Here is a 23805-nt window from a genome sequence, read left to right as displayed (position 1 = left end):
AATAATATCCTCTTTTATTTTTTATTTTATATATTTCTTTTACCTTTTCATCTATTTATTTTTTATTTTAAAACTCTGTAAACCATTTTAATGCAATATTTTTTAATCATTTTGTAAAGCACTGTGCAAACTGTTGGCGCTATATGAATCATGTATAATAATAATAATAATAGCCTCATATTACATTTTTTTACCTTTAAATCTATTTTTTATCCTGTAATATTATAATAATAATAATAATAATCATCTATTTTTTATTTTAAAAAACTCTGTAAACCATTTTAATGCAATATTTTTTAATCCTATTGTAAAGCACTGTGCAAACCGTTGGTGCTATATAAATCATGTATAATAATAATAATAATAATAATAATAATAATAATAATAATATCCTCTTTTATTTTATTTTATTTTAGTTTTTACCTTTTCATCTATTTATTTTTAATTTTAAAACTCTGTAAACCATTTTAATGCAATATTTTTTAATCATTTTGTAAAGCACTGCACAAACTGTTGGTGCTATATACATCCTGTAATATAATAATAATAATAATAATAATAATAATAGATGCAATTAATGTTAATAAAATGCCATCCCTGATACAAGAACGGACATACGTGATCTGCACGTTATACAATGGTGTGGATGCTGGGGAGGACATCTGCCTATCTGCTGCTTGGGAAAAAAACTCAATTTCCCAGCATGCCCCGGGGCAGGAAGGAAGAGCTGTGGGTTTAGCGTCAGCTGCTGCTGTCTGTAGTGCTTGTGTGTCGTCTACAAGGCAGCTGCATCCAGCAGCCTTGGCTTTTTATAGGGCCGGCTTTTGGGGGGGGGGAAGGGGAGGTGGAAGCTTGCCAGTGATATATGATGCCTGGCTTCTGTCGCCGTGGCTAATTAATCTATAAAAAGGGAAGACTACAAGGATTAGTGCAGGTGGCTACGGGAATGAAAACACGCCGGCATCATCCGGAGCTCGTCACCCAACTGCTCGATTTGAATCTTCTGGATCCACCATTCCCTCGAATCCTGAATCCTCCTTCTCTTTCCTTCCGTTAACAAAAGAGAAAATCTGCAGGTTGCAGCTTCGATCAAGCAACCCCCCCTTGAAAATTTCCTATAACCGTAAACCGCCGGTGGCATCCTTTTCTACCCCACCGGGCAGGTGTCCGTACTCTGGATGTGAGCCGTGAATTAATATCGTGGTTGTAACACCTAACGGATTTGGAAATTAAGGCTCCACCAAATACGACATGTGGCTTGGCCGGTCGGCAAAAACTGCTTCGAAAATTTGCATTGCATGCAAGACAAAAGGTTATCCTACTACGTAGAAGTCCTATTTCGTATTCCCCCTCGTCGGATGTTCGTAAATGGACTCTAGCTACTCTTGCAGGGCCAAGGAATATTCACGGACGGTTGCAAACCCCATGGGCCTCGCGCTTCCGAAGACGTAGATCTTCCAAAATTTTGGCAAATTTTTTTTGGTCCGGCTCGAAAAGTTTTCAGCCATTTGTTGGTGGAAGATCGGCGAAGCGAAGATGGAACGCCAACGGGCCGAGATGCTGATCAAGATCGCCCGAGTGCGCCTCCAGTGTGGAAGGACGGAAGATGCGCTGAATTACCTCTACCAGGCCCAGGTCCTCTACCCGACTCGTACGGCGGCCGGGCTCATACAAGCCATACGAGGTGGTTGGTTTGAAGCAGAGCGGGCCTTCTCTGAGCCGCCCCACAGCCATTATGGCGGCTCCTGGCAAAACGCCAACCATTGCGAGGGTTGCGGCAGTTGTGGCAGCCCCACGTTCCACCAGCATGATGAAGAAGAAGAAGATGACGATGAGGAGGAAGATGATGATGATGAGGAGGAGGAGGACGATGAAGAGCAGGAAGAAAGGGTTACCCATGGGTTTGCCGAAACCGACAACTACTACAGTGTGCTCGGAGTTAGAAAAGATGTCAGCGAAGATGTGCTGAGGAAGTCCTATCGGAAGTTGGCGTTACGGTACCACCCCGACAAAAACAGCTCTCCAGGAGCCACAGAGGCCTTCAAGGTAAATGGGGGGGGGGGTACAAAAGATGTTTGAGTACCTGGTAATGGGTCTTTTAGGTCAGTGGTTCTCAACCTCAGTCTTCAAGTACCCCTCATCGGGCCATGTTTTCCTTTACTTTGCACAGACATGGTATTGGTAAGAGCTACTTTAGGGAAGTTCCCAAAACATGGCCCTTGGGGGTTACTTGAGGACTGAGGTTGAGAACCACTGTTTTAGGTCATTATGATGTCTTGTGGTCACTAGATGGAGCTGATACCTACCGTATATACTCGAGTATAAGCCGAGTTTTTCAGCACATTTTTTTTGTGCTGAAAATGCCCCCCTCGGCTTATACTCGAGTCACCTTTTTGCGCCTGATTTCCCGGACTTTGGGGACCCGGTACCGGCCGTAGGTCCCCAGGACCCCAAACTTGGCACACATATAACCCCACTCTACAAGTGTGCAAAGTTTGTTGTCCGGAGGACCTACGGCCGGGGAGCACCGTTTTTTTTTTCTTTTTTTTTTTTAAAGCCGGGCACCCCTTCCATAGACTCCCATGTTAAACGGTCATTTCTCCGGTGATTTTGGGGACCCGGTACCGGTTGGTCGTAGGTCCCCTGGACCCGGAACTTGGCACACATGTATAGACTCCCATGTTAAACGTCAGTCTAGTCATGGACACAGTGAGGCATGGACACAGTGAGGCATGAGCACAGTGAGGCATGAGCACAGTGAGGCATGCACATGGACACAGTGAGGCATGCACATGGACACAGTGAGGCATGCAGATGGACACCCTAGGCTTATATTTGAGTCAATAAGTTTTCCCATTTTTTTGGGGGTCTGCTTATACTCGAGTATATACGGTATATGACTATGATCATCAGCTCTATCCAATGACCATAATGTGGTATTGTTTTGATTCACTTTATTCTGTATGATTAACAGACTTCCAGATAAAAACGTGTCTAAATACAAATGCCCAGATTCAAGAAGCAATTGCGCCTGTGTAACCATAGGTTACGCAGCGCAATTGCTTACTTGCTCCGGTGTTACGAATCATCCTGATTCAGGAACATCGTAACGCCGACTGCAGCCTAAAATCTGCGTGGCATAAGGCTCTTATGCCACGCAGATTTTAGGCTGCATTCTTGCGTTGACCGCTAGGGGGCGCTCCCATTGTGATCAGCGTATAGTATGCAAATTGCATACTAACACCGATTCACAATTGTTGCGCGGGCCCTGCGTACGCAAGTTACGTCGTTTCCGTACGGCGTGCTTAGCGTAAGGCTGCTCCTGCTAATAGCAGGCGCAGCCAATGCTAAGGATACCCGTCGTTCCCGCGTCGCGAAATTTGAAATCTACGTCGTTTGCGTAAGTGATTCGTGAATGGCGCTGGACGCCATTCACGTTCACTTTGAAGCAAATGACGTCCTTGCAATGTCATTTGCCGCAATGCACGTCGGGAAAGTTTCCCGACGGAGCATGCGATCTACGCTCAGCGCGGGAGCGCGCCCAATTTAAATGATTCCCGCCCCCGGCGGGATCATTTACATTGCACGCGCTTACGCCGGGCAATTTTGCCGGCGCGCCCTCGCAATTTACGGAGCTACTGCTCCGTGAATTGAGGGCAGCGCAAAATATTTGCGGGGGCGCAGGGCATAATCGATGTTCATCATAATATGAGGTGATCCACAGTATAAAAAGTGAGAAATCCACCCCTCCCCCACATAACATATCCTGGTAATATACAATGAACTGTGGATCACCTCATATTATGATAAACATAACATATGATAAACATGTCCAAGCTAGATATGTAAATAACCTGTCACTCAAAGCAAGGAGAGAGGAAAGGACTTTTTATTTAGACAGGTTTTATCTGGAAGTCTGTTAATTTTCACTGAACAATAAAAGAGGATTGCTCAGAGCTGGATTAACTCTGTGTGGCAAGACTGGACACATATGATAGGAAATCTTATACTTTACATTGTGACATCAAAAAAAAAAATTGGGTTTGCATTCACTTTAATAATTTTTTTATAACTTTACATCCTTATTATGCATCTACTGTAATTAGCATAAAAAAATACACAGATCAGCCATAACTTTTTGACTACCCACCTAATAATGAGTAGGCCCTCCTTATGCCACCAAAACAACCCACAGAAGTATGGCCTCCACTAGAACTCAAAGGTATGTTATGGTTTCTGGCACCAAGCCATCAGTAGCAGATAAGGACCAGGCCCATTCTTTACACTTGGGGGCAGATCCACAGAGATCTGCACCCGCGCAGCGTATGTGAGATACGCTACGCCGCCGTAACTTTCCCGGCTTTGGTTCGAATCCATAAAGATTTTGCGCCGTATGTTACAGCATTGTAGTCTATCTCTGGCGGCGTAACGGCGCGTAATTCAAATTGGCGATTAGGGGGACGTGTTTCATTTAAATGAAGCGCGTCCCCGCGACGAACGAACTGCGCATGCTCCGTTTTGAAATTTCCCGCCGTGCATTGCGCTAAATGACGTCGCAACGACGTAATTTTTTTTAACATAGACGTGAATTACATCCATCCCGATTCACGGACGACTTACGCAAACGGAAAAAAAAAAATTCTAATTAAAGGCGGGAACGATGGCCATACTTAACATGGCAAGTCTAATGCCCCGTACACACCATCACTTTATGTGATGAAAAAAAACGACATTTTCTGTGAAGTAAAAAATGACGTTTTTGAAACTTCAATTTTCAAAGACGAAGTTGCCTACACACCATCGTTTTTCTCACAATGTTCTAGCAAAGCGAGGTTACGTTCTCACCACTTTTTCCATTAAAGCTCGCTTCTGGGCATGCGCGGGTTTAAAAACGTCTTTTTAAACGACGTTTTTTGCTACACACGGTCAATTTCTGTGAAGTAAAAAACGACGTTTTGAAAAACGACACATAAAATTGAAGCATGCTTCAATTTTTTCTGGTCGGTTTTTACAAGACATAAAGCAACGTTTTCCCCCACACACTGTCAATTAAAGTGACGTTTTTAAAAACGTCATTTTTTTTCATCACATAAAGTGATGGTGTGTACGGGGCATAACTATACGCGACGAAATACCAGCTTTAACTATACGCCGAAAAAAGCCGACTAGAGACGACGTAAAAAAAAATGCGACGGCCGCTCGTACGTTCGTGGATCGTCGGAAATAGTATTGCATCTTAGATCCGAAGGCCTACGAAGACGTACACCTGCCGGATCTAACCCAGATGCCGTCGTATCTTGGTTTGAGGATTCAAAACAAATATACAACGCGGGAAATTTGAAAGTACGCCGGCGTATCAGTAGCTACGCCGGCGTACTCTCTCTGTGGATCTGCCCCTAGGTGTTTACAAGTTAAAATCTTTTTTTTTTTTGCTAGAAAATTACTTAGAACCCCCAAACATTATATACCGTATTTATCGCGGTATAACGCGCTCCCGCCTATACCGCGCACCCCTAAAGTTGCCCCGAATCCTGGGGAAAAAAAGTTTTTTTTTGTACTTACAGTTTTGGTGTCTTGCGCGGCGTCCATCGGTGGCCTCGTCGGGTCCGGCGTCCGTCTGCGGCTTCGGGTGTCCTCTTCGTCGGGTACGGGTCCATCTGCGGCTTCCCGGGGGTCCTCTTCGTCGGGTCCGGCGTCCTCGTGTCCTCCCCGCTCGTTTCCCGTGCCGAGTTTGAATACTGCGCCGACATATACCGAGCGGAGTACACTCGTGTATCGTCGGGCAGGCTCGGCAACTCTCGCGCTGACGTCCTGTACGAACAGGACGTCAGCGCGAGAGGCGCCGAGACTGCCCGAAGATACACGAGTGTACTCCGCTCGGTATATGCCGGCACAGTATTCAAACTCGTGGTGGAAAAGCAGGTATTGGCGTATACCGCGCACCCACGATTTTGTCCTGATTTTCAGGGCAAAATAGTGCGCGGTATACGCCGAAAAAATACGGTATATATTTCTCAGACCCCCTAGAGATCAAAATGGCGGTCATTGCAATACTTTTTTGTCAAACCGTATTTGCGCAGCGGTCTTACAAGCACAATTTTTTTTGCAACAAATTCACTTTTTTTTATTAAAAAATAAGACACCAGTAAAGTTAGCCCTATTTTTTTAAATTAATAATCTCCATTGATAACGTTTAAAAATGTCTACAGGTTACCAGTTTTGAGTTACAGAGGAGGTCTAGAATTATTGCTCTCGCTTTAGCGATTGCGGCGATACCTCACATGTGTGTTTTTTTTTTTTTTAATGGAGAGTATAAAAAAAAAAAAATTAAATAAATAAGAAAAAAAAATGTAGATAAATGAAAGCGCCCCATCCCGCCGAGCTTGCGCGCAGAAGCAAACACATACGGAAGTAAGTATGTGTTTGCTTCTGCGCGCAAGCTCGGCGGGATGGGGCACTTTCATTTATTTACATTTTTTTCTTTCTTCTTTTTTATTTTTATACTGTCCATTTAAAAAAAAAAAATTGGGTCACCTTTATTCCTATTATTCCTTGTAATTAAAAAAAAAGCATGACAGGACCACTTTAACCACTTAACCCCCGAACCATTTTGCTGGTCAATGACCGGGCCACTTTTTGTGATTCGGCACTGTGCTGTTTAAACTGACAATTGCGCGGTTGTGCGACGTGGCTCCCAAACAAAATTGACATCCTTTTTTTCCCACAAATAGAGCTTTCTTTTGGTGGTATTTGATCGCCTCTGCGGTTTTTATTTTTTGCGCTATAAACAAAAATAGAGCGACAATTTTGAAAAAAAAATGAATATTTTTAACTTTTTGTTATAATAATATTGCCCGATTGCCCGACTGCCCACCATAATTTTGTAACGAGCGATCGTGGGTGCCCGTCGGTTATCGCCCCCGCCGGGCACGCGCGTCGGCACCAGGGGCGAGCACGGGTTGCGTGCGCCCCTGGTGGCTAAAATGCAAAATCACGTAATATATTGAGCCGACCTGCCACCATAAAACTACGGTGGGCAGTCGGGCAATCGGTTAATGTGAGATCTGGGGTCAAAAAGATACAATAAAAAAAAAAGTATTTTTTTTCAATAATTTTTCCCCTTTAAGACCATTGGGCGCAAGTGATCCAATAGTATGGAGATGGAGCCGAGCGGGGGCCATCTTTCCCTCACTTGACTTCCAGCCACAGAGGGGAAACACGGCCCGATCGTCTCAGCCGACGGCTCCTGTAAGCGGCGGAGACGACCGCAGCACAGCGGGAGGGGGGTACCTCTCCCTCCGCCGATAAAAAGTGAGCTTGCGGCGAATCCGCCGCAGAGACCACTTTTATCTGAAAGAATTTCAATAATACGGGGTCTATCTGCTGCCACAACAATGGTATTTGGCGGCGAAGTACCAAAGGTATAACGACGGCGGCTGGTCCGTAAGTTGCAAGGTGGGACCTACGTGGATCAGAATTTTCCAGCACATCCCACAGATGCTCAATTGGATTGAGATCTGGTGAATTTGGATGCCAAGTCAACACCTCAAACTCGTTGGTTGCGTCCCTCAAACCATTCATGAACCGTTTTTGCAGTGTGGCAGGGTGCAGGGTTAAAGACGCCACTGCCATCAGGGAATACTGCTTCCATGAAGGGGGTGTACTTGGTCACCAACAATCAGGCCCGGACTGGCCATAGGGCATATGCCCGGTGGGCCGCATGTCACGTCTCCCCTCAGTGTAACATGCAGGGGGTCCAGATCTGTTAGGGGGGTGTCTGTGTAACAAACTGTGGGGGGCTGCGTAATGTAAAGGGGTCCAGAGGTGCGGTGCTATGTAATGTAAAGGGGTCCAGAGGTGCAGGGTGCTGTGTAATGTAAAGGGGTCCAGTGGTGCAAGGTGCTGTGTAATGTAAAGGGGTCCAGAGGTGCAGGGTGCTGTGTAATGTAAAGGGGTCCAGAGGTGCAGGGTGCTGTGTAATGTAAAAGGGTCCAGAGGTGCAGGGTGCTGTGTAATGTAAAGGGGCCCAGAGGTGCATGGTGCTGTGTAATGTAAAAGGGTCCAGAGGTGCAGGGTGCTGTGTAATGTAAAGGGGTCCAGAGGTGCAGGGTGCTGTGTAATGTAAAAGGGTCCAGAGGTGCAGGGTGCTGTGTAATGTAAAAGGGTCCAGAGGTGCGGTGCTATGTAATGTAAAGGGGTCCAGAGGTGCAGGGTGCTGTGTAATGTAAAGGGGTGCAGGGTGCTGTGTAATGTAAAGGGGCCCAGAGGTGCAGGGTGCTGTGTAATGCAAAGGGGTCCAGTGATGCAGGGTGCTGTGTAATGTAAAAGGGCCCAGAGGTGCAGGGTGCTGTGTAATGTAAAGGGGTCCAGAGGTGCAGGGTGCTGTGTAATGTAAAGGGGTCCAGAGGTGCATGGTGCTGTGTAATGTAAAAGGGTCCAGAGGTGCAGGGTGCTGTGTAATGTAAAGGGGCCCAGAGGTGCATGGTGCTGTGTAATGTAAAAGGGTCCAGAGGTGCAGGGTGCTGTGTAATGTAAAGGGGTCCAGTGGTGCAAGGTGCTGTGTAATGTAAAGGGGTCCAGAGGTGCAGGGTGCTGTGTAATGTAAAAGGGTCCAGAGGTGCAGGGTGCTGTGTAATGTAAAAGGGTCCAGAGGTGCGGTGCTATGTAATGTAAAGGGGTCCAGAGGTGCAGGGTGCTGTATAATGTAAAGGGGTGCAGGGTGCTGTGTAATGTAAAGGGGCCCAGAGGTGCAGGGTGCTGTGTAATGTAAAGGGGTCCAGAGGTGCAGGGTGCTGTGTTATGTAAAGGGGCCCAGTTCTCGCGCTCACATGCCCATTGTAGGAGCTTTTGACTGTACCCACGAGTCAGCATGGCCACCCTGACGGGCCTGCAGCTACGCAAACTGTGACGGACATTTTTTTTTTCCTGCTTTTAAAACACATCCACCTCAGGAACAACATGTTTACTTGCTACCTAAGACACCCCCCCCCCCCATTCTCAGATGCCATTGTAACAAGATCTTCAATGTTATTCACTTAACCTGTCAGTGGTCACAAAGTAATGGCTGATCCGGGTATATCTGATAACAGGTCCACTTTAAGAGTTATAAAAAACAACTCCGGGGGGCAGATTCACAAAGCGAGTACGCCGGCGTATCTACTGATACGCCGGCGTACTTTCAAATTTCCTGCGTCGTATCTTTGTTTTGAATCCTCAAAACAAGATATGACCGCTTCTAGGTTAGATCCGACAGGCGTACGTCTTCGTACGCCTTCGGATCTAAGATGCAATTCTTCAGCGTCCGCTGGGTGGCGTTCACGTCGTTTTCCGCGTCGAGTATGCAAATTAGCTATTTACGACAATCCACGAACGTACGAGCGGCCGTCGCATTTTTTTACGGCGTCTCTAGTCGGCTTTTTTCGGCGTATAGTTAAAGCTGGTATTTAATGGCGTATAATTAAACCTGCTGTGTTAAGTATGGCCGTCGTTCCCGCGTTTAATTTGAATTTTTTTTTCGTTTGCGTAAGTCATCCGTGAATCGGGAATGGACGTAATTTACGTCCACGTCAAAACAATGACGTCCTTGCGACGTCATTTAGCGCAATGCACGGCTGGAAATTTAGTAACGGAGCATGCGCAGTTCGTTCGGCGCGGGGACGCGCTTCATTTAAATGAAACACGCCCCCTACTCGCCGCATTTGAATTCCGCGCCGTTACGCCGCTTGAGATACACTACGCCACCGTAACTTACGGCGCGAAATCTTTATGGATTCGAAACAAAGCCAGGTAGGGTACGGCGGCGTAGCGTATCTCAGATACGATGCGCCGGGGCAGATCTTTGTGGATCTGCCCCCGGGTCTCTGTTCACCTCTGTGTGGTCTCTATAGGTTGTATTCCAATGGGATTTCTAACATTCAGTCACTTCTTTTAAGAAAGTCATTTTGCAATTTTGTTCTTTGAGCCAATCCCAAATATTTTTTTAGAACTGCAATCTTAAAAATGTGATCATTTTAAATAAAAATTAAAATTTTAGTTAGAATTTTTTTTAAGGCGAAAAGGTCTTAATTGAAATTCGATTGATTTAAAAAAAAAAAAAAAAAACAGCAAAATGCAGTGCAAAGGCTGATTCAGCACTCCAGCCGCTCTGCATTGCTCCTTTTTTTTTTTTTGCACCAGCTTTATTTGAAGTGTACAAAACCTACACTTCATTCACTGCAATGTCGGGCGGCGTGATGCCTGACATTGCAGTGCGATTCTGGCCCGGTGCTCTGCAATAAAATGCAGCACGCCTGCGCTGCAGTGTGCATGGAACACATAGGTAGGGCTGCCACCTTTTCTTTAAAGTAATACTAAAGGATACAAAAAAAAAACATCTCACACTTACCTCCACTGTGCAGTTCGTTTGGCCCCGATCCTCTTCTTCTAGGGTCCCACGGCAGCTCTCGCGGCTCCTCCCTGCAATAGATAACCCCATCTTGGAAGCTCTCTCCTGAGGGGGTTACCTTGCGGGCGCGCTCCCGTGTCATACACTTGGCGTCCATAGACGCTGAGTGTATGACTCGGCCCCACCCACCGGTGGCCGCGTCATTGGATTTGATTGACAGCAGGGGGAGCCAATGGCTGCGCTGCTATCAATCTATCCAATGAAGAGCCGAGAAGCCGTGGGAGGAACGACGCAGGATTGCGCCCACAGTAATTCGGGGCTCAGGTAAGTAAAACGGGGTCCGTTTGACCATATTGCTGGTCAAAGACCAGAGCACTTTTTGCGATTCGGCACTGCGTCGCTGACAATTGCGCGGTCGTGCGACGTGGCTCCCAAACAAAATTGGCGTCCTTTTTTTCCCCACAAATAGAGCTTTCTTTTGGTGGTATTTGATCACCTCTGCAGTTTTTAGTTTTTGCGCTATAAACAAAAATAGAGCGACAATTTTGGGAAAAAAATCAATATTTTTAACTTTTTAATAAATAATAAATATCCCCCCCAAAAAAATAAAAAATAAAATATTTTCCCCTGTTTAGGCCGATACGTTTTCTTCTACCTATTTTTGGTAAAAAAAATCGCAATAAGCGTTTAACGATTGGTTTGCGCAAAAGTTATAGCGTTTACAAAATAGGGGATAGTTTTATGACATTTTTATTAATATTTTTTTTTTTTTGCTAGTAATGGCGGCTATCAGCGATTTTTTTCGTGACTGCGAAATTATGGCGGACACATCGGACACTTTTGACACATTTTTGGGACCATTGTCATTTTCACAGCGAAAAGTGCTATAAAAATGCACTGATTACTGTGAAAATGACAATGGCAGTGAAGGGGTTAACCACTAGGGGGTGCTAAGGGGTTAAGTGTGCCCTAAGGGAGTGAATCTTACTGTAGGGGGGGCGGGGCTGGACGTGTGACATCACTGATCGTCATTCCCTATATCAGGGAACAGATGATCACTGACAAGCCACAGAGAAGAACGGGGAAGCTTTGTTTACACTCACCTCTCCCCGTTCTTCAGCTCCTGTGACCGATCGCGGGACAGCGGGAGCTTCGGACCGGGTCACGAGCGCGACCCACGGCTGAACACTTAAAGGGCAACATACCTGTACGTGTCTGTGCCCAGCCGTGCCATTCTGCCCGACGTATATCGGCGTTAGGCGGTCCTTAAGTGGTTAAAGGGGTTGTAAACTCTTGTTTGTTTGTTTTTTTAAATAACAAACATGTCATACTTCCACTGTGCAGTTGGTTTAGCACAGAGTGGCCCCGATCTACCTGTTCTGGGGTCCCCCGGCGGCACTATCGGCTCCTCCTCGCATCGGTAAACCCCCTAGGAGAAGCGCTCTCCCTGGGGGTTACCTTGCAGGCACGCCCCTGAGTCCGGCTTTTGCGTCCATAGACACAGAATGACGGACTTGGCCCCGCCCCGCCTGAGCATGCGTCATTGGATTTGATTGACAGCAGCAGGAGCCAATGGCTGCGCTGCTATCACTCTATCCAATCAAGAGCCGAGACAACGGACAGAGAGGTAGAGCGTGTCTCCAGCGTGCAAACAAACGGGCTCAGGTAAGTTTTAGTGGGTCGGTCACTGTCAGAAAGGTGGCATGAGGCTTTACAACCCCTTTAAGACATATGTAATAAAAATATGAAACAGCAAACTCTGTATGCCCCCGTAAACAGCCCCTACAACAAGGTGAACACTTTCCTCAATAGTCACATATATGTATGATTATGAACCATGATAAACACTCAGGACCAAAGTATGAGAAAAGACACAGACCAACGCGTTTCGCAAGGTGTATAAGAGGGGAATTTCCCTCACTTCCTGTTGTATATCCCGAAACAGGAAGTGAGGTTCCCCCTGTGGGTCACAAAGGGAAAGAAAAAACAGTTTAACCCTTCCCGACACCATTCAAAACTAAAAAAACAGTTTGGGCTATAGATATCCTTTTTAATCCTAATCTCCGGCCTCCCCTTCGGTCTTGCACAGTTGTACAGGCTCCTCTCCTGAAAAGATTTACTTTGATTTCGCCGCACACCGTGAGCTTTGCACAATGTGCATTAGAAGCTGCAGCAAGTCAGACAGAACCCTCCGGATTTCCTGTCTGGAGTAGGGAAAGCGTAAGAGAACCTCCGTCAGGGGAGGAGCCGCATAGCCTCTGCTTGGAAAATGTTCCTCGCCAGCCCCCTCCTTACTGAGCATGGGCACTGTGGTCCTATTATTTCCTTTGGATTGGCTGTACTCATCGGGCCCCCGAGCCCTCCGGTGGAGTATGGCTCACCTATAGGTATAAATGGAAGAAATACCAACCTGCAAAAACTCATTCCAGGGAGGTGGCGCTTCGCTTGGGGGTTGGGGCAGTGGACAGTGTCAATAGGGCAGGGGAGAGTGGTGTCAATAGTTTATGTTATTACACTTAATAATTGTTATCTTTTTTGGGGGTCTTTGGTGAGATGTCAGGGGTCCCCTTTGAGATAAAGGGACTGAGGACACATTCCCTAGTCCCTTTCTCAGCACTAAAGATGAATGAACAGAAGACAGAAACCCTTGGGGGGCGGAGAAAGACACTGAGGGGGCTGGAGAACTGGGGGGGCAGAGAAGGACACGGAGGGGGCCGGAGAACTAGGGGGTCGGAGAAGGACATGGAGGGGGCCGGAGGAGAACAAGGGGGAGGGGGCGGAGAAGGACACGGAGGGGGCCGGAGAACTGGGGGGCGGAGAAGGACACGAAGGGGGCCGGAGAACTGGGGGGGGGGGCAGAGAAGGTCACGGAGGGAGCCGGAGAACTGGGGGCGGAGAAGGACACGGAGGGGGTCGGAGAACTGGGGGGTCGGAGAAGGACATGGAGGGGGCCGGAGGAGAACAAGAGGGAGGGGGCAGAGAAGGACACGGAGGGGGCCAGAGAACTGGGGGGCGGAGAAGGACACGAAGGGGGCCGGAGAACTGGGGGGTCGGAGAAGGACATGGAGGGGGCAGGAGGAGAACAAGGGGGAGGGGGCGGAGAAGGACACGGAGGGGGCCAGAGAACTGGGGGGCGGAGAAGGACACGAAGGGGGCTGGAGAACTGGGGGGCGGAGAAGAACATGGAGGGGGCCGGAGGAGAACAAGGGGGAGGGGGCGGAGAAGGACACGGAGGGGGCCGGAGAACTGGGGGGGGCGAAGGACACGAAGGGGGTCAGAGAACTGGGGGGGGGGTCGGAGAAGGACACGGAGGGGGCCGGAGAACTGGGGGGCGGAGAAGAACATGGAGGGGCCGGAGGAGAACAAGGGGGGTTGAGAAGGACAAGGAGGGGGCCGGGGAAGGACACGAAGGGGGCGGAGAACTGGGGGGGGGGGCGGAGAAGGACACGGAGGGGGCAGAGAAGGACATGGAGGGGCCGGAGGAGAACAAGGGGGGTGAAGAAGGACACAGAGGGGGCAGAGAAGGACATGGAGGGGCCGGAGGAGAACAAGGGGGGTGGAGAAGGACACGGAGGGGGCCGGAGAACTGGGGGGGGCAGAGAAGGACATAAGGGGGGTGGAGAAGGACACAGAGGGGGCCGGGGGAGGAGCACACAGAACAGCAGGGAATGATTGGTGTGGCAGCAGTAAACATCGACCTCCCTGTATAGCTTTTTAGCTGACAGCCGTGGGCACTTGCGGTTGTGCGGGAGCCGCCGCAGAAATGCAGGAGTCTCCCACACCATGCAGGAGACTTGAGAAGTCTGAAATGGGGCCACAGCACGTATGCGCAGTAAGAAGAGCACCCAGTCGGGGCATTTTCCGAGCAAAGGTTGTGTAATGCTGGGCAGGTCCCGGCAGTGGATATTACTGGAAAGAGGGGTAGATATGTATTTCATTAGGCAGGTTAAGCCCAGGAGAGTTGGGGGAATTAAAGGGGTTGTAAAGACAAAAATATTTTCCTCTTAAATTAAAGTCCGACAGTAGCTGATAAAGTAAAAAGTCATGTTTTGCATTATAACTAGTTTGATACCTGTTGAAATCGAGCCGTTTTATTCAACTGTTGATGGTGGCTTCACATGTGGACTCTCTGATCAGAAGTGCATTCTTTGATCAAAAGTGCGAGTTAAAAACCAGGATTTGGCTATCATTTGCTTCTGCTTGCAGATTTTTTTTCCCCTCTTTTTCTCTGACACTTTTTAAACAGCTTTATTTTCTTTTCTGCTAATTAAGGGGAGGGTTTAATTGTTCACAGGTGTGTGTTTGTTCACAGGTCTTCACAGGTGAGTATAAAGTGGCTGTACAAGCTCCCAGTTGATGGTGGCTTCACATGTGGACTCTCTGATCAGAAGTGCATTCTTTGATCAAAAGTGCAAGTTAAAAACCAGGAGTTTGAAACAGGAGGTAAGACAGGAGTCTTCATTATTTTTTTCAATCACTGATCCAGAACAAGCTTGCAGCTAATAAAGTTGGAACTCTTGCTATATAGATCCAGCGGTGCAGCAGACGCTCTCATCTTAGTCTGCTCACCCCAGGGATAGTGAGAGCAGGACGCTCTCAAACGAGTCGGCTCTCCCCAGGGATAGTGCAGCCAGGCAGGGTCCACCACACCCCCCTAGCCAATTGATCCAGGGTTGCACCGATCGCCGTTAATGGGTCAGGAAGGAATTTTTTCCCCCGATCGCTGCAGATTGGCACAGCACGCCTGGGGTTTTTCGCCTTCCTCTGGACCAATCGGGGAGAGAAGACTCAACGAGTGACGGCTCACTTGGACAGTCTTCCACCCATCACGTCCGGCGTCTCGCGGCTCTTCCCGCATCCGCGCCAGACCAGGCCTCATTCGCGGCCGCCGCAATTAGGAAAGACTGACGACAATGTGACTGGCGACAATGGCTAATCTGCGATACTCTGCGGACTCTATTCGGGGTCTGAGACAATTCGCAACAGCATTACCAGCCGTCACCAAAAAGGCCTTAAAAATAGAGCAACTTTTGAGATTCGATCGACCATCAAAAATTTTAACTATTTAACCCAGCTCGAGCACATATCATGTGCTTTGATCAACACAAGATCGGCAGTAAAACACCGATTAGAAATCCACGATTTCTTACTACAAAACGATCTAGACTGCCTCTTTATTACAGAAAGCTGGCTCTCAGACGACTGCAACACCATTCTCGGAGAATTGGTGCCAGAAAACTATCGCATTATAACGGAAAACAGAATAGGGCAAAGAGGAGGAGGCCTGGCGGTGATCCACAAGAATCGCATTACAATCACTAAGCCAGCCCTTCAAAATCCTCTTCCATTCATGGAAACCCTTACTCTTCAACTTCAAACTTCCCCCCAGGAGACTGTTCACATTCTCCTCTGCTATAGGCCACCTGGGCCAAAATCGCAGTTTTTGCCATCTTTAACGGAGTTTATATCCACTTATACCCTTAACAGCAAACACCTTTTGCTGCTCGGGGACTTTAATCTGTGGGCCAACTCCGCACAGGATCCCATTGCGGATGCCTGCATTGATCACCTGGAGGGATTAGGGCTACAGCAACTTATATGCGGGCCAACACATGCTTCAGGTCACACACTCGACCTAATTTTCAGACAAAATCTGAAAATAAGCATTTTAGAAAATGAACCATTGCCATGGACAGACCACCATGCAATTAATTTCATAATCTCCAAAATTCCCCCAGTGATAAAAGCACCCAAGCCGGTGACAATACACTGGGCTAGATCTCAGAAGAAGCTCCATTCGGAACTCTTCAAATCTACCTTGGGAAACCGAATCGAAACTATTCATCCTCAGTTAACAGCCTCAGATACACTGGATGCCATAAATGCAGCTCTGCTACAGTCAGCCGATTTAGTAGCACCGAAACGCAAAGCCTGCATCCGAAAAAGAAAGTCCGGCTGGTTCAACAACCAGCTGTCGCTTCTGAAGCAAGAGCGCAGAAGGGCGGAAGCCGCCTGGAAAAGAAGTCCTGCAGAGGATAACCTCATCATCTACAAGGCAATAACAACACGATATCATAAAGAAATCTTCAAAGCCAAGAAACATAATTTTTCTATGGCGATTAACAGCGCCCTAAACCGCCCCCGCGAACTCTTCAAGATGGTCACCCAGACCATGAATCCAGGATGTCTTGAAGTCCCCAACTCAGACACCCAAGAGTTCTGCAATGAACTATCGGATTTCTTCATCAACAAAATTGAAAGAATCCAGGAAAGCATCATGCAAAACAATACCCCTCTCAACCCCACCGTCAATCAACCACAAAACACCCACAGAAACGCTCTACAATCAACAAAGTTCACTCTGGAACCGATCTCCATCGATACCACAAAAAATATCATTGGTGCTTTGCGGAACAGCACATCGCCCAATGATATCATCCCCACCAAACTGCTGAAGGAATGTGCCGACATCCTGGCACCACCCATCACACAGCTTATAAACCAGTCATTTAAGGAAGGCACAGTGCCATCCCTGTTGAAAGAGGGCACAATCCAGCCCATCTTGAAAAAACCTAACCTGGATCCCAAGGACCCAACTCACCGCCGTCCCATAACAGGCCTAAATGTTCTCTCCAAGATAATGGAGAAAGTAGTGGTACAACAGCTGCAACAGCATCTAGATACCCACAATCTACTGGATCCATTACAATCAGGCTTCCGTCCCGGACACGGGACAGAAACGGCCTTACTCAAAATATGGGACGATGCCCTCGAGGCAGCAGACGAAGGAGAATCTTGTCTCCTGGTTCTGCTGGACCTAAGCGCAGCCTTTGACACGGTAGACCACAAACTGTTACTGATGCGACTAGCCAAGGTAGCAGAAGTCGCAGAAGGTGATTTACCATGGTTTTCTTCCTTTCTTGAAAACCGATCACAAACAGTTAAATTGGGTTGTTTCACGTCGGAAAAGCGCACGGTGTCATGTGGAGTCCCCCAAGGATCCCCCCTGTCACCGGTGCTTTTCAACATCTATCTTCGCCCTCTCTTTGATATTATCAGTAGCCAAGAACTACTCTATCACTCTTATGCAGACGATACGCAACTGTATTTTCGCATCTGCAACAAAAAGGATCATCATCTCAGTTTAGAGAAATGTCTCTCTTTGATAGAAAACTGGATGACAAAGAGTTATCTTAAACTCAACAGTTCAAAAACAGAACTCCTTATGTTTCACGCCAGCCGAAAGAGTCAACTGGCAACAACCTGGACACCCCCGCCCATTCTGGGCCAAATCATCACCCCTAGCTCCAAAGTCAAAAGTCTCGGGGTCATCTTCGACACCTTCATGACAATGGACGCACAAATAGGGTCAGTAGTCAGCGGAGCGCACCATCTGTTGCGCCTACTACGCAGACTTATTCCATTTATCCATAAAGAAGACGTAGCAGTCGTGGTGGGAACAATCGTGAATTCCAGACTGGACTATGCTAACGCCCTGTACCTCGGACTCCCAAAGTACCAAATCTCCCGTCTGCAAGTCGTACAGAATACGGCCGCCAGACTGATGACTGGGGAAAAAAAATGGGAATCAATCTCACCTTCGCTGAGAACCCTTCACTGGCTGCCAGTAAAAGACAGAATTGCATTTAAAGCACTCTGCCTGACACATAAGTGCATCCATGGGAAGGCTCCGCAATATCTTTGCGACAAGATAGAACCTCACAATTCGAATCGCGTTCTGCGATCCACCGACCAAAATCTGGTCAGGGTACCAAAAACCAAATATAAGTCCAAAGGAGAAAGAAGGTTTGCTTTTCAGGGTCCTAGACTATGGAACGCTTTACCAACCAGCATTCGGTTGGAGGAAAACCACCTGACTTTCAGAAGACAGATCAAAACTCTGCTCTTTTGATGTCATGAGACACGAACAACTAGCGCCCAGAAGCGATTCAGTTCGCATGCGCTGCGCTTTATAAGTTTTTCATTCATTCATTCATTCACCTCCGTCACTCCTGAATCATTATTCTCACTGACTTCCTGGTTTGCAGTGCGCATTCATTCTTGCTACATCATGGCCCAATGGGAACTACAGTTCCCATTAGGCTTAGCCTCCATGCCTGTGAGGGATAAGAGAGCATCTTCACGCAGGGCTGTAGTCATAGGGAGGGGGTGAGCACATTCTGCTTTCCACCATGCAAAACAGCTCAGATGCTGGTGGAAAGCAAGAAGAGGAGTGACAGGAAATGGCATTTTCAAACCTGGATTACTGTATTTTGGAGGTCAAAAGGAAAAACGAGTTAAGTGATATTTAAATGCTCTAGCTTACAGCAATCAATTGATCTAATAAAAAACGAACCTTTAGTGTTCCTTTAACCACTTCCTGCCCGGACTATAGCAAACTGACAGCCGGGCGATGGTTCCGTAATCCTCACTGGATGTCATATGACATCTTTCAGGATAACAGAGCCGGTGAGCGATTATCAGATATCAGTCTGACACACCACATCACCGATCTCGTTTAAGAGTCTGACGGGGGCTCTTTGCCACATGATCAGCTGCGTCCAATCACAGCTGATCATGGTGTAAACAGGAAGAGACGTGTATCGGCTTTTCCTCACTCGCGTCTGACAGAAGTGAGCAGAGGAGATCCGAGGGGGGGGTCTGCGCTGATTGATTATCAGCGCAGACCCCCCCAGGATGCCCACCCAAGACCACCAGGGATGCTCACCACTGCGGACCACCAGGTATGCTCCCTGTGACAACTAGGGATGCCAATCAGTGCCCATATATGATGCCTGCCAGTGCCTCCTTATCAGTGATGCCTATAAGTGCCATCTATCAGTGCCGCCTTTCAGTACCCAGTGTCGCCTATGGGTGCCCATTAGTGCCACCTATGAGTGCCCACCAGTGCCACCTATCAGTGCTGCATATTAGTCCCCATCAGTGCCACCTTATTGGTGCCACCTCATCAGTGCCCATTAGTGCCGCATTATCAGTGCCCGTCAGTGAAGGAGAAAACATACATTTTTTACAACATTTTATAACAGAAACAAAGAAAGACTTTTCGGCAAAAAATAAAAACTGCAAAGGTGATCAAATACCACCAAAAGAAAGCTCTATTTGTGGGAACAAAATGATAAAACAAGTGGTTTGCGTACAGTGTTGCATGACCGAGCAATTCTCATTCAAAGTGCGACATCGCTGAAAATTGGCTTGGGCAGGAAAGGGGGGAAGTGCCCGGTATTGAAGTGGTTAAAGTGAAAGTGTTGCCATTACTTTAAGCTTTGATCAGAGAAGTGTTGAACCCAATATCAGGTTACATTTGTTGTTTGTGTCCAGTTGGGGGAGATTTCCCTTCACTTCCTGTCTTGGAGATGAAACGGAGTGGAACAGAAATATCCCCCAAAGCAAGGGGAACTTTTCCCCCATTGGAAGGTTTCCCCTCACCTTTTGACGTTATGACAACTCTAAAATATAGGATTTCATATTACTTTCTGTTAGGGTTGTCCCGATACCGATACCAGTATCGGTATCGATACCGAGTATTTGCGGGAGTACTTGTACTCCCGCAAATACCCCCGATGCCTAAATAGAATACTTGCCCCTCCTCGGTCGTATATCGCAAAGCCGCCGCCGCTGCCGCGTTAATCACTGCGCGGGGAACATTAGAGTCAGCTTTCGTTTGAATAGCGGTTTTCCCCGCCGCGCATAGACACTCCCCCTTGCTCGGGATTGGACGGATACACAGCACGGCAGGGAAAACAGCTTATTCAAACGAAAGCTGACTGTAATGTTCCCTGCGCGGTGATTAACGCGGCGGCGGCATCATTTAGGTACGGGGGACATGGCTGCATGTGGGGGGACATGGCTGCAATATGTTTGGGGACATGGCTGCGTATATGGGGGACATGGCTGCATATGTTTGGTGACATGGCTGCATATGTTTGGTGACATGGCTGCATATGTTTGGTGACATGGCTGCAACATGTTTGGGGACATGGCTGCAATATGTTTGGGGACATGGCTGCATATGTTTGGGGACATGGCTGCAATATGTTTGGGGACATGGCTGCATATGTTTGGGGACATGGCTGCAATATGTTTGGGGACATGGCTGCATATGTTTGGGGACATGGCTGCATAGGTGAGGGACGTGGCTGCATATATGGGGGACATGGCTGCAATATGTTTTTGGGACTTGGCTGCATATATGGGGGACTTGGCTGCATATATGGGGGACATGGCTGCATATATGGGGGACATGGCTGCAATATGTTTGGGGACATGGCTGCAATATGTTTGGGGACATGGCTGCAATATGTTTGGGGACATGGCTGCATAGGTGGGGGACGTGGCTGCATATGTGGGGGACGTGGCTGCGTATATGGGGGACATGGCTGCGTATATGGGGGACATGGCTGCGTATATGGGGGACATGGCTGCAATATGTTTGGGGACATGGCTGCATATATGGGGGACTTGGCTGCATATATGGGGGACATGGCTGCAATATGTTTGGGGACATGGCTGCAATATGTTTGGGGACATGGCTGCAATATGTTTGGGGACATGGCTGCAATATGTTTGGGGACATGGCTGCAATATGTTTGGGGACATGGCTGCAATATGTTTGGGGACATGGCTGCATATGTGGGGGACATGGCTGCATATGTGGGGGGACATGGCTGCATATGTGGGGGGACATGGCTGCATATGTGGGGGGACATGGCTGCATTTGGGGACACATTTAAAAAAAGTATCGGTATTCGGTATCTGCGAGTACATAAAAAAAAGTATCGGTACTTGTACTCAGTCCTAAAAAAGTGGTATCGGGACAACCCTACTTTCTGTCTCAGAGACAATAGATCACCAAACGCATAAATGGACCACCAGGTTCGCTAAAAGAAGGGTGAACTGCTCCAGCGGGGAGACAGACTAATATACAATTTGGCAGGGGGGCCTAACCCATCTCCACTCTAACTAAAGGACCATTGTACTAAAGTTGTCCTTTCTAGTTTTTTAGACTTTAGTGATTGGGTGTACATCTATTTTAACAATGTTTTTTATGTGTTTTAGGTAATTGGGAAAGCATTTGCCGTTCTCAGTGATCCAGCTAAAAGGAAAGTTTATGATGAGTCACAAATCCGGACACAAGCATCCTCAGAAGCAGGAATGTCAACCAATGATGTCTTTGATATGTTCTTCAGGGGTCACTATTCAGCCCGATCGGCCTACGACTTTAATGGTCATCCAAGAGAGCAAAGGCCCCATGCAAGCAGAGAGGAAGATGGAAGGTGGCAGAGGTGGGCAGCTGGAGAGGAAAGGCAAGACATGCCAAGATGGAAAAGGGAGGAGATGAGGCAAAACACTGAACAGGAATGGAAATGGAGAGAAGAGGTGTATAACGAAGGGAGAAGACAATGGCAGTGGGAAAGAGATCAGAAACAAGATGGCGGACAGCCAAAGTGGCAGAAGGAAGCCAAGCGAGAACCAGGAAGACCAAAAACTCAGCAAGAAAGGAGACAAGAGGCTGCTGCAAAGACCAGCCCAAAGTGGTGGGAAAAGAAAGGCCAAGACAACCGAAAATCAAGGTGGCGTGAAGAAATGGAGAAACAAAATCCCAGACGTCCAAGGAGACCGGAGGAAGAAGAAGAAAACGGTCGGCCCAAAAACGCATACTCTGCTTTTATCCAGGTCCTCCCAGTGCTTGTTCTCGTGGTGGTCTCTATAGTGGCTCAGTTAACAGCCACCAACTCACCATACAGTCTCCATCCTAAACCTTCTTCTGGCTTGACAGTCCCCAGGGAGACCAGCAGCCGCGGAGTCCCGTACTACGTGGGACAAAATTTTCACACGCGTTATCGAGGTCCCGCTTTAGCAGAGCTGGAGAGGGCTGTGGAGAAGGAGTACGCAGAACAAGTCCAGGCCGGATGTTGGAGAGAGAAACAACAGAGATCCGATCTTGCCAATCTGGCTCGGCTCTATAGGGATGAGAGACTAAGAGAAAAGGCGGACACTTTCAAGATGGAGAACTGTCGGAAGTTGTCGGACCTCATAGGTATACGCAGAGGTGGCTGAGGTGGCGCCGTGAAATTCATATGAGTCCATCTATGTCATCTTCATGAGATCTTAGAATGATGACTAGTTACAACATTTAGAAATAACTGTACTTAACCTTTCTACTACTCGTTAATATTACCGCTAATGACTTTTTGCAAACACTGGAGCCTCTAACCTAATAGGATATCTACAAATTGCCTGTCTAAGGGCCCATACTCGCAGGCTTTTGTTACTAGCCCTAGAATGTATGACTATACCTGAGCAACAATGTCCATGATGAGGTGTTTATTAGGAACACTACAGTCAAACACAGAATGAATGGACACGCAATGTATCCCCTACAGTGACAGTCTCCTGAACCTATAGTAATTTAACCAGTCTCCAACCACCAGAATCCCAAATCCATCCATCTTCAAAGTTTGAAGGAAATCTGGCATGACCTAAAATGTTTTAAATGTATTAAAACTACTAAAGTGCATTACCTTGTGGTGCCTCCAAATGTCTGTGTAAATCTGGAAGCTGACCCTTGTGTTCCTGTAGCGGCCACTTGGATCCTAGGCTCAGGCTGAACACAGAACCTAATTTGGAAACTGTCCCTTGTGTTCCTGTAGAGTCCACTTGCATTCTAGGCCTAGGCTAAACACAGAACCAAATTTGAAAATTGACCCTTGTGTTCCTGTAGAGTCCACTTAAATTCTAGGTCCAGGCTGAACATGGACCCTAATCTGGAAACTGACCCTTGTGTTCCTATGAAGTCCACTTGAATTCTAGGCCCAGGCTAAACATAGAGCCAAATTCGGAAACTGACCTTTGTGTTCCTGTTCAGTCCACTTGGATCCAAGGTCTAAGCTGGACATGGAACCAAATCTGGAAACAAATCATTGTGTTACTGTAGAATCCACTTGGATCCTAGGTACAGGCTGAATACAGAACCAAATTTGGAAACTGACCCTTGTGTTCCTGTAGAGTCCACTTGGAACCTTGGCCCGAGTTGGACATGGAAATCTAATTTAGAAACTCATCATTGTGTTCTTGTAGAGTCCACTTGGATACTAGGACAAAGCTGAACACAGAAACCCAATTTAGAAACTAACCCTTGTGTTCTTGTAGAGTCCACTTGGATTATAGGTCCTGGCTAAACATGAACCCTAATATCAAAACAGACTCTTGCGTGCCTGTAGAATCCACGTGCATCCTAGGCCTAAGCTGAACACAGAACCAATTTTGAAAATTGACCCTTGTGTTCCTGTAGAGTCCACTTAAATTCTAGGTCCAGGCTGAACATGGACCCTAATCTGGAAACGGACCCTTGTGTTCCTATGAAGTCCACTTGAATTCTAGGCCCAGGCTAAACATAGACC

The 23805-nt window shown here is 47.4% G+C and overlaps 1 protein-coding gene across 1 annotated transcript; it reads left to right on the top strand.

Annotated features, from left to right (window-relative positions):
* The first annotated feature begins 737 nt into the window (after positions 1-737).
* Positions 738-23065, top strand: LOC120933610 (dnaJ homolog subfamily C member 18-like). The gene is made up of 2 exons (XM_040346906.1): positions 738-2046; positions 21461-23065. Exons 1-2 carry the CDS (start codon positions 1537-1539, stop codon positions 22460-22462), a joined length of 1512 nt encoding a protein of 503 aa, XP_040202840.1. The 5' UTR covers positions 738-1536; the 3' UTR covers positions 22463-23065.
* Positions 23066-23805: the final 740 nt, after the last annotated feature.

Source organism: Rana temporaria, chromosome 3, assembly GCF_905171775.1.
Source record: "Rana temporaria chromosome 3, aRanTem1.1, whole genome shotgun sequence".
Lineage (NCBI taxonomy): Eukaryota > Metazoa > Chordata > Amphibia > Anura > Ranidae > Rana > Rana temporaria.
This window is presented reverse-complemented; position numbering and strand designations above follow the sequence as displayed.